The sequence below is a fragment of the Rhamphochromis longiceps genome, linkage group LG18, assembly GCF_057381845.1.
Source record: "Rhamphochromis longiceps isolate RC_006_pf linkage group LG18, R_longiceps_female_GT1.1, whole genome shotgun sequence".
Taxonomy (NCBI): domain Eukaryota; kingdom Metazoa; phylum Chordata; class Actinopteri; order Cichliformes; family Cichlidae; genus Rhamphochromis; species Rhamphochromis longiceps.
The window spans coordinates 17537119-17548492 of NC_140574.1; the positions used below are offsets into that span (position 1 = coordinate 17537119).

Sequence of the window (11374 nt, forward strand, 5' to 3'; positions counted from 1 at the left end):
ATGGGCTACAGCAGCAGAAGATCGCACCAGATTCTGTTCACCTAGGAGCAGGAAGCTGAGGCTATGATTCACACTGCAGCCTTCTTGAGTATTGATGCTGACCGTGTTCATGCCTTTATGACCACAGTGGACCCATCGTCTGATGGCTGCAGGATAACGTACCATGTCAGAAAACTCAAATCATCTCAAACTGGTTTCTTGATATGACAATGAGTTCACTCTACTCGCATGGCCTCCACAATCACAGATCTCAAGGCAACAAAGCACCTTTGGGATGATGTGGAACAGGAGATTAACATCATGTATGTGTATGTGCAGCTGACAGATGTGCAGCATCTGTACGATGCCGTCATGCCATTCTGATGGATGTTTCCAGCACCTTGTCGAATCTGCGCCATGAAGAATTAAGTTAATTCTGAAGGCAAACAGAGGTCCAACCTCTTACTAGCAGGCTGTGCCTAATAACGTGACATTTTTAGATCTCACAAGAACAGAAGAAACAGCATTTATTTTAATTCCATTTTGTTTATTCAGATAATGTGAGCTTTTACAGTATTATGTACTGAAAACAGATCATTCTTTTGCTGTCACATCTCAAAGAAACAAATTAGATCAGCTGCTAAATGTACAATTACTCAATGCTCCTCTGGTAAAAATAATACAAGTAATACAATGTTATACAAAAATAAAAGCACTCAACAACCCTGTAAATGCATCACAAATCCTTCTCTTTACAGCCACTGCTGCTTCTTTTTTTATTTTAAAAACACTTTTAATATTCTTTTGGCACCAACAGATGTCATATTAACAGACAGAATAGGGTATTGCACAAGGCTTCAACCTTTCTTATCACTTCACAGTTGGCAGACACCGGAGTTTGACATTTCCACAAATTCAGCTCCAATCAAATTTACCTCCCTTCTCTTCCCACCTAAAATAAATATTAGGCTGTCTGTGTTGCTTGCTCCACACACACACGCACGCACACACACACACTCACTCACTAACACCCACGCACGCACACAGGAAAATAAATAGCAAGGAGATCTGGCTCGATGCAGATGTATGTCATGGTCAGGTCATGTCCATATAAACTGTCAAAGCTTCGCGTCAGCAGTTCATCGTCTGAGCAGCGAAGGGTGCAGCTCTGCGTCATGCTACATCGCTTCAAACGGCCCCGTCTTCAGCAGCCAGCCAGCTGTCAGAGGACTCTCAGTGCACTTGACAGGCTTCGTGTAAGTATTTTGTCAACATGTAAGTGGCAGAATTAGTCTTCTCACTCTGTGTGTATGTATGTGTGCGTGCGAGTGAGTGAGAAGTGAAAACAGGACAGTGATGAAGGGCAGTCAGCTGCTGCTTAAACCAGACTCTCCCCGATCCTCTCGCCTTCCTTTCTCCTTTGTGTGAGATGAAAAAAAGATCACTGTCAGCAGGGGGAGAAGGTCCAGGAGAGTAAAACAAATATTGATTCCTAGGTATCTGTTATAGTACCTGCTGGATAAAGCTCTGTGTGTCAGGTCTGGCTGTAGCGCAGATCTCGCAGCCGGGACGAGATGGCTTGTTGATGAAAGTGCACGAGGGACACGCCCACTCTGTCTGCTGAGTTCACAAACATGTGGAGTTCATTTAGAGCTCTATCAAAAGTAATAATACTGCTTATCTATAATGTCTGTGCTGTCAAGGTGTTCATTATTCGTAATTAACAAATACACCATTACTTTTCTTGCTGGGAACTATGGTTTGAAAAATTAGGTAGATTTTGCATTAACTCTTGTCTGTGGGGATTAAGAGCCCAGAGCCCACCAACACTGACCTATGACTGCATTACAAACAGGTTTACTTTAAGGTTTAATTCACTCCAAGCATAATCTATCCTTTAACTCTTCCCTCCTGGGATGCCTACTAGGGGTAACCCTTGTTTCTCTTTTCTGAACAGAGCAGTTTCTTTCATATTGTAGGCTGGCTTCCAGGACAAAATGACTGGGTCAGTTTATACAGCGTACTAGAGCCAAAACATGTCCTTGTTATTAGGGTGCAGGGGAGTTAATCAAGTTTGGCATTCCTGTGTCCCTGCAATGTTAGAAGCATCATATACTAAACACATACCTGTGTTTTACTCGCTTTGCTGGTATGATCATTCAGCTGCAGCTTCTCAATGTCGAGAACATCTTTGATGTCACCTGGTCTGTCGCTCCCTCCACCTGTACCTGCGGACAACACAATGTTAAACTGGCTGCATCTACATCCAGCTTGAAAGACTTTCACACGCCTACAAAAATCCCAAAATAAAGAATTGTAATTTTTGAATAATATCTTAAGGTTATTTAGCAGCCCCACTCACAAATTCCTGACAGAACATGTATAATTCCTACATTAGGAATTGTTTTCCTGCAGTGTTAATTCAGGTTTGATGACTCTCAAACCGTAGGGATTGTCCGGATTCTTGTATTTTCTCCACATAGCTTCCCCCAAAAGACAGCGAGTAATTAGAATAATTAATCTAATAGCACTTTATGCTCATCAGTATCAGCGGTCATCATGCTTTTCAGGAATTTAGCCGTTACGCAGTCTGGCTTGGATTTCAGATTAGTACCATCATATCTATTTCCCCTTTCCTCCTGTCATGCTCCTCTATCTGCTCCTCCCAGGGCACCATCGGTTTTACAAATGGGACTCTGTATCTTGGTGCTCGGAAGCACTCGATTTGGTCGATGCCATGTGTGTGGACAGGTGTTCATCCTTCTTGAAACGAAGGTCTATGTTGGTGTTTCGGACACCAACGAAAGACGATAAGACAGGCTGGCAGTTAAAAACGTGGACAGTTAAAGACTGGGTGCAAATCTTCTGCAGTCAGGAACTAATCTGGAAATCACGAGACTTTAATGTGTACACAGGTGACTTTCTACTAGACTTTATGCTTCGTTGACCACGAGTTTGAGACGCAGTAAATCTAAAAGATGATCGAGTCAGCAAACATTGCTCCGGTGTTCGGTCACAGAGTGCTGGCTGCTCGGCGGCAACGCTTCCTCCATGAAGGGTTTCTTTACCTAATGAAATGAAACTAATTATGCAATAACTTCCAACATCCCCCTGATTCAGCAGCAGGAAAGGTTCAGTTTATATCAGTATTATCTCAGCACATCAGTGACAAAAAGCTCTAAAGTACTGAGGATGGTTAAGGTGGCTGCGACTGACTCTGCTAACAAGTGTTGTTGTTAATTAGCAGGACCGCAGCAGTGCACTGCAGATGCAACCGAAACATCATCATCACAATGTACCTTGAACTCACCCTGGTTGTTGTGGGGAAGCCTTGAAGGGAGGGTGTTGTAACCCCTCCAGTCCTGGGAGGTGGGCCCGTTGCCTGGGGGGAGAGGTGTGGTGAGTAGGGCACTCTCCAGGTCCTGCTGGAACAGCTGGCGGGTAATCCGGGCTTGCCGGGCAGAGATCAAGTATAGGTACGCTGTATCGCCATCCTTCTGCACCCCGTAGGAAGCTAATGACCTCGGCTCGGTGCACAAACACTGACCGATCACCCAGCGCTGGACGCGAGGATGGAAACCGTACTCGAGAAATACCTGAAGAAGAAGAAGAAGAAGAAAGGAGGAGGAAGTCAGTGAGTGCAAATTTAAGATCAGCTACATTTCCAGCTGTTGTAACCAGCAGGTTTCTGACCTGTTGCTTGAGTGCAGCCACAGTCATGTAGGGAAACACTTTCACTGTGACGCAACAGGACGAGGAGACATCCTCCACCACCACAGATAAACTGCAACACAGACATGGCACACGGGTAAACCCTGGAAGACACAGCGGTCATAATAATGACCTTGAATAGCCCTGCGCAGCCAAACGTTTCTCCACCTCCTCACCTGATTTCCCCATCTGCGTAGTTTTTTTCCGACAGCTGTATCGTCAGCGCCGCTTTCTGTCGAGCCAGCGCGGACGCGTGCTGTGAAGCAGCTTGCGTGTCGCCGGCTTCGATTGCCCTGGTGAGCTCCAAACACAGCTCCTCTGAAAAGCACAGCACAGCAATTAAACGTGACATTATTAAACTACACTGTGAGTAAAGAGAGAGAGAGAGAGAGAAAAAAAAAACCATGGCGACAAACATGGATGCTCACCGCTCAGCGGGAGCGAGGCTGAGCTCCACTGCTCCTTCGCCACTGCCGTGTTGTTCTGTTTGCTGTCTGATTCGTATGTATCCACATTTGCAACTGTCAGAGGAGAGATGGAGAAGTTTGTCACTGAAGTGCTTTACAACGCCTTGAAGTCAACACATACCAAGTTCAGCCGATATCAGTGTTTACACTTGCTGCACCGGGTTGATAAAGGTCCTACGTCTGCGCACGTTTATCACTAAGCAACAAAGCAAAAGCATACAAAGACTAACGCCCTATAACAGTTGACCCAAACCAAACGATACTTTATCTCCTCCAACTAACATGTGTAACGCTGCTTTGATTTGATTCCAGCTTTTACCATTAACCTCAGATAGAAAACATCTAAAGTGCTTTTTCTTTGACTTCTCACAGCGTGAGTTACGTTTCGCAGACACAAATTTTTTTTAGGTGCAATACGTTTACAGTATAACAAGGGTCAGTAATTTGCCCTTATTTACTCAGTTTGTTTATAAAGAGTCTTTTTAACGGTTTAACAAATGGTTTTATTCATCCCCTTTAACCTGAGGTAAACCCTATTTTCACGTTTTTATGAAAAGAAAAATGTAATAAACAAAAGTATGAGGGGAGAGAGAGACAGGCAAAACGGGTAGAGAAAAAAAATAGATTGTTCATCAGCATGCCGCCACCAGAGGGCGCCTCAGGTTTTATTTCTTTGATGGATTATCAACATTAAATCAATTCTTTACAAACAAGAGCTCTCAGCGGGCTACACTGACACTTTAATGTTTTATGATGTTTTTATTACAACATGCTGACGCAGCAAGTGTAGTTTATTAATCTTTTTGAGTCATTGTGAAGTTATATAATCTTATATTGAAAAAATGTTTTAAAGAAGAAAAAAAAAGCTTATGTCCCCCAATGACCAATATATTGCTTTACAGCTTTTTTCTTAATTGGTGTGACCCTAACCTTTGACCTATGACCTTGAAGCATTAAATACTCGAATAGTGTATTTTATCATCTTCACCCACATGATTGGAACCCAACTGACTGAAATCTTTGGCTTCTGTAAGCTGAAAAAACATTTATTCATGCTCTGTGTGACTTTTGCAAAGCTTTACGGCGTCATTGTGACGTCGCAGGGTCTCCATGCCCTTTCATATGACATATTACTCCATATGTGTTCTTGGATTTATTTTCACGGTCATTTGAAGGTCAAGGTCAAATGCTTAACCAACCTAGGTACTCATGTCCCCCAAGGCCTACTATGTTGTTGCAAAATTTGAAGATGATCCATGAAAAATTGTGGTTAATTTAAAGTTTGTACTGATTTCCACATTTGGTATGACCTTTAACTTGACCTGATTCTGGCATCTACCATCACAGGAAATTTGAAAACGATATCTTGAAAACTCAGGATGCTAGACTGTTAGGAAACAGACCGATTACATACTCTCTCCCTTTGGGTGGAGGCTTGAAAGCATTTTGTTTGTTGAACTGTTACAGCAAAAACTGAGTGCAACACAGATTAAGACAAAAAGTTTTGCGTCATTGTAAAAAAGAACCAGTAAGAAACGGTTTTGCTGTGTATGCACAAAGTAAGGACGCTGATGCTTTGTGCTTTCAAGAGATTTGCAGTTCATCAAAGCTGATTCAAAATGGACCGTTGCCAGTCAAAACGCAGAAGAGGATCCTTTACTCAGCAGATATTTGGGTGAAAGTTGAACTGAGTTTTCAAATTGAAGCAACACAGCGGAAAAAAATGCGTCACAGGGAACAGAATTGTGAAATACACTTTACGTCCTCTCAAACCACTCGTTAACAAATATCTAATTAGTTACAGCAAACATGGCAGAAACTGTGCAACTAAAATCGACTAAAATAGGTTGCTGTTTGCTGGATTTGCTTTAGTAGAATTGTGCAGCAGCTGTGGTTTAAAATCCACAGCTCCATGTTTTTAGGCATGGTCAAGACGACCTGCTGAAGTTGAAGGAGTCAAGTGACTGTATGCTCACTGGCTGCTTTGTTAGCTACACCTTTTTCAACTGCTTGTTAACACGAATCACAGGACAGGACCTCGGCACATTTTGGTATGTAGACATGGTAGAGATGCCCTGCTGAACAGAGTATCACAACAGGGGAGAAGGGTGATCTTAGTGACCTGGACCTTAAAATCTCAGAACAACAACCAACAAAAGGCCTGGTTTCAGTTACTGAGTCTTTAGTCCTAATGTTTACTAAAATGGATTTTTGGAAAGGATGTACAATGTTGTGTAATGAGTGTTACATTTATATTTGACTGATATAAACCATTTTTCATTTTATCGGAAATAAAGAAACAAAATTGTCAAACTGACCTCTGTGTGCCTCTCTTAGTGAAGACATCATCACGGTGGCCCACTCCTCGGCCTCTCGGTCGCAGCGGAAGTTGAAGCGGATGCAGTCGTGAGGCGGAGCAACAAGATGCATCTCATGGCAGCGAGAGGACTTGACCTCATACTGCACAGAGCGCAGGTCAAACTCTGCGATAAACTGCAGGTAAAAACACAAAGTGATGTAAGAAAATTTCTTCCCCATACGTTAGCTGAAGTGTGACAAATGAATCCTAGAGCCAAAAACTCAGTTCCAACACCAACAAGTCAAATCACTTTCGTTTGCATCCACATGACTAATTGTTTAATATGTCAAAAAACACCTCAAACCTGAAAAGCTAACGAATGTTTAGCATATTAAAAAGGAAGACCCTCCTTTGCACTGAACAAGAGCTGAGGGAGGAAAAAAAACAAACAGTAGATGCAACAAATCCAAACTGCAGTTCTCTTTGGAGGACTATCACAGTTTAATAGAAAGGAAACAATCCCCTGATACATGGCAAAATGAAGCATGTGAAATCCTCACTTTGACAGAGAAAGACGTGTCATCAGTGAGTGAATTTGGCAGCAGAGATTTCTTTTACACACAATCCGTCTTGGAACATTCACTGTGGCAGTGGGATCTTCAGGGCACAGACAAAAGCCGGGAAGATGGATTTGCCTTCTGCCGGAAGGAATGCATGCACATTGTCTGATACGATAACGCGGGGTGGCTGTCAAGTCTTTGAGCTGAGACAGACGAGCTAAAAGAAGTTGAATCAAGACGTGTTTCGGTAGTCGAGGGGGAAATCTGTCAGAGTGGAGATGCAAAAGCAAATTCAGAGCCTGTCAGAGTTCAGGAAGATGACACACAGTGAATGTGACAAACAAAGGGCAGATCTGGGAGTTAAGTTATGATCTGGCCAGTCAGACACTGTGCAAAGTGAGGTGAGCTTAAGCATGTGTGCCTTTTTTGTTTATTTTATTGCCAGTATTGAGAAGATTAAACTTGTGTTTGTATTGAAATGTCTTTTGCATGCCACAATCTGCTAATTGATCCTTTGATCGTCAAAAAGTAGTAAAAAAAAAAGCACAATTATGTGAAGCCAAACAGCTTTAAATGGCTTGCTTTGCCAGATTAATTGTGCAAAAATACACGTTTAGTCTCACAGACTGCTTAGAATTGGTCGGTTTTTAAGTATTTAGTATTTAAGATCAAAGCTTTATTTAAACTGAACAAGTTGCTGTTACTGAAAGAGAGACAATAAAACATAAAAACAAGCAGTAAATTTGAAAAATGACCGTATGTCATGCTCGAGTCTGAATGGTGGCCCTTTGCTGCATGGGCAAAAACTGTCCGAAAAATGTGTCTAAATATCATATCATAGATCTACAGTTTCATATTAGGCTCCATGATTTATTTCATGGTGTCACACGTTACATTTTGCGGCAATACTTTTTAATTATTTGGATGACGGTGTGCAGGCTTGCATAGGTAGCTCTGAACAGCAGCAGGACCATCCGAGACAAATCGAGGAGCTTGCTCCTAAACGAAGGGCTGACACACATAGACACACACACACACACACAAACACAGCAAATTATGCCAAACACAACAGGTTCAAACGCCACAAACCACACAAGAACCATGGGAAAGAGTATGGAGACACTTCACGAATGAGAAGCACTAAAGATGCGAGAACTAATCCGACATTAGAAGTTGAAAGTACTACGCTTACATTTGGTGTTTTATACAGCCTGTAAACATTCATTTCTTCTTTCTGCTGCTCCATTTAAGGGCCACCACAGCGCATCACCCGCCTCTATCTCACCCTATCCCTACCATCTTCTTCTGTCACATCCGTCATCCACCATACATCCATCAATCTCCTCTATGTTCTTCTTGAGCGTGGCCTCCTAGACTCCCCAATGCTCATCCCTGTCCAATATGTGTACATCCACATCACTGAAAGTGTCCACTGGCCTACAGGAGTAAATAGACTGCAGAGTCCTGGCCTGAAGAGGTAGTTGTGGGCTCTGCATTGTGCCATCCTCTTAGCCAGAGGTTGTTCGATTGTATAAACCACAGCAATCCTCCTGGCTCTTACTTTTTAATCGGGTCAACCAAAGAACCATCCAACAGTGGACACTCTTAGCTCGACAAAGCTAAAAGCTCAGTGAAAACAGGATAGCAACATCCTTCCATGTATTTCAAAAAACTGGTGGTTGCCTGGAGACTGTACTGTTTTTTGTTTTTCACATTTTGTGACGGATGGTAACTTGTTGTGATTAAATGGTTGCCCAGAGTTCACCTGATAGGATACAAATTTTGTGCAAACAGTCGCAGTCTGACTTGGACCGACTGCGATCCAGGCCTGACTTACGCCTGTCTCTAAAATGATTATTTTCTTTTCTTACCTTTATTCTTATTCATCATTTTAGCCAAACTCAAACACTTTTATATTTTCTGATTATGTTCTGATCAGTATTGTGCATAATTAACTACCTGCAAACTCACAAATTAATCATAATTCTGTGTTTAACCCTTACACTGTTTCTCTTGTTCAAAAGTATAATCTGTTAGTGACACAGTTCTTCATATTATAAAATGTTAAATAACTATCATATCCTGGGGTGCCTGATGTTTCCCACCGCCATCTTCACCATCCCTTTTCCAATATATCCACTTTCCCTCCTCTGCACATGTTCTAACCAACTCAGCCTTGCCTTTCTAACGTTGTCTCCAAACCGCTCAACCTGAGCTGTCCTTCTGTTGTACTCATTTCTAATTCCTGGTCACTTCCAATGAAAATCAAATATATCTTCAACTCTGCCTGCTGTCTTTTTGTTAGAGCCACAGTCAACAATCTAAATGGAAACAGTGGTAAAGCGCTAAGGTAAATGAACCTCTGTGCTCAGTGTGGTTTTCCTGATAAGCCATGCTGTTATTTTTATCTGTCATTACCAACTCTCCAATCACAGGAGGGCTTGAGCACTAAGGTTAGTCACGCCATTAACTGGCTAACAGAATGACTAAAGCTTCTTCTTCTGCTTAAGCCACTGTTTGAATCATTTGGTATAGAATACCAGTGAATAAATACAGACTTCCTACAACACACATAATGAGAAATGACTTGCCAGTACAAGGCTGAAATCTGCATGTTTGTTCAGATGACAAGAGGATCGTGGAAATTCCCACCTGCCATTTTGCCATTAAGATTTGGAGAGTTTACCACTATAAAGGACTTCCCCCGTGATGCTGTTATGTCGTGGAAGGGCCGAAAATGAAAACGAAACTAAAAGTTTTAGTAACTACACTACTTCTCCGTTAAAACAACAATGTGAGGCTTTTTAAGACCCCCCTTTTAAAAACATACTGTTTGGTAATAAGCACGACACCGGGGAGGGAGTCTGAAGGCTCTGCTATCAGGCGCTTGATTGTCACAGTGGATCCTGGTGTAAACTGGAGGAAAGAGTTTCTGTTGTTCTGAGATTTGTCGTGCCTCAAATTGAATCCACCAAGGTGCACATGTCGTGCTATGAGATCCGTAAAACTGCGCGTAAAGGCCTTTTGTTAGTTAAGAATATAAATGTCACTTAAAAAAGGCGTTTGTGCACGTGCACACACACACACACACACACACACACACACACACACACACACACACACACACACACACACACACACACACACACGTTTAGGTTGATAACAAAAGCATTTGTTCTAAACATACAGATGTGTGTGTGTGTCTACGCTTACCACACTGCGGTTTCCGCTCGTATCGCGTAAAGCCAGTCGGAACTCTCCGGCCCGGCTCGGGTCCATGCTGAGCTGCAGGCGCAGAGCCTCGCTGCCCGCTCCGGGGAGGTACAGCGGTCGGATCCCGGAATGGCACACCGAAACACGGACGGACATTAAGACTGTACTGCAGCAGGCGGTAGGTGCAGGGCCGCCGCATGCAGCCTGTGGGGACGAGGCAGGAATCGGGGCTGGCGGTGCCCAGCCGCCCGAGCTGAGAGCCATGTCGCGGACACCACGGACGGGTGAGGCTCGGTACTGCTGCCCGTGTCTTCTGCGGGGTTTAACAGGTCCACCGGTGTTTAAAGAGAGCGCGTTTTATCACGGGGAGGCTCTGGCTGTCTCCGCGCCTCGCAAATTCTTCCATGTCTACCCGAAGCCGAGCGACAGAAAAACAAAACAGGAAGCTGAAGAGTACGACTGTAAATCTTCTCCGTAAAGAAACAGCGACTCCAATTTTAAAACAGCGCAATATAAGAAAGATTTAAAACACACACTCGGATTAAAAATTAAAAATATTAATCTCTAATCATCTCTAATAAAGAATTATATCTCTAATATTAATCATACTTGCCTTTGCTTCATGTTATTTATATGCACTGTTCAGAAAAAGAAAATGAAAGAAACAGTCATCCCAGTAGGCTATAAGTTATTTAAGCTTTATGGATGGTAAGACATGGATGTTAACACCCTTTACTAACCCCTTATTAATCCCAGAGTTGGGAAATTCACATTGTTGTAGCAGCATAACAAAGGGTTGAACCTAGTGCAAAACATATAACTTGTTCCAGTTTCTTTGGTTGGATCTATGAAAAATACCAAACATAACATGGTTTGATAGACAAAAAAAAAAAGAGAGAGTGAAATACTTTTGTACCAGTAAGGTGATTCCCAAAGAGCTGTTAGTCAAAAACCTGACATATCTCGAAACTGTGTGCCTAAAAACAATTTAGGAAACTGGACAAATGGAGGAAAAAAAGAGTGTCGGGCCTAAAAACTATCTAAAACAGTTGAACAGAATCTGAAAGTTATGCCCTTATAAAAATAGGAAACAATCCAGCAAAGACCTAATACAGGACCTGAGACATGCATCTGGGCCTTCAGCT

At 42.6% G+C, this 11374-nt stretch overlaps 1 protein-coding gene across 4 annotated transcripts; it reads right to left on the reverse strand.

The window, feature by feature from the left end:
* Positions 1 to 505: 505 nt before the first annotated feature.
* sharpin (SHANK-associated RH domain interacting protein) lies at positions 506 to 10683 on the reverse strand. 4 transcript variants are annotated; one of them, XM_085389952.1, is made up of 9 exons: positions 10230 to 10683; positions 6476 to 6650; positions 4119 to 4211; positions 3867 to 4008; positions 3673 to 3763; positions 3290 to 3575; positions 2107 to 2201; positions 1492 to 1596; positions 506 to 1397 (listed from the first exon to the last, which is right to left on the reverse strand). In XM_085389952.1, the coding sequence occupies exons 1-9, from the start codon at positions 10491 to 10493 to the stop codon at positions 1347 to 1349; spliced, it is 1302 nt and encodes a 433-aa protein (XP_085246078.1). In that variant the 5' UTR covers positions 10494 to 10683; the 3' UTR covers positions 506 to 1346. The 4 variants fall into 4 exon arrangements, with proteins under 4 accessions (XP_085246078.1, XP_085246077.1, XP_085246076.1 ...); XM_085389951.1 differs by having other exon boundaries at positions 1492 to 1599; XM_085389950.1 differs by having other exon boundaries at positions 2107 to 2207.
* Positions 10684 to 11374: the final 691 nt, after the last annotated feature.

What these genes read in the sequence shown, in the direction of transcription:
- sharpin (XM_085389949.1), bottom strand. Translation starts at nt 10,493, where the DNA reads ATGGCTCTCAGCTCGGGCGGCTGGGCACCGCCAGCCCCGATTCCTGCC. An exon ending in ACTAAGAGAGGCACACAGAG is followed by an intron (nt 4,212 to 6,475) that starts GTCAGTTTGACA and finishes CTCCTCTGACAG; the next exon opens with TTGCAAATGTGGATACATAC. An exon ending in GCTTCCCCACAACAACCAGG is followed by an intron (nt 2,208 to 3,289) that starts GTGAGTTCAAGG and finishes TGTTGTCCGCAG; the next exon opens with GTACAGGTGGAGGGAGCGAC.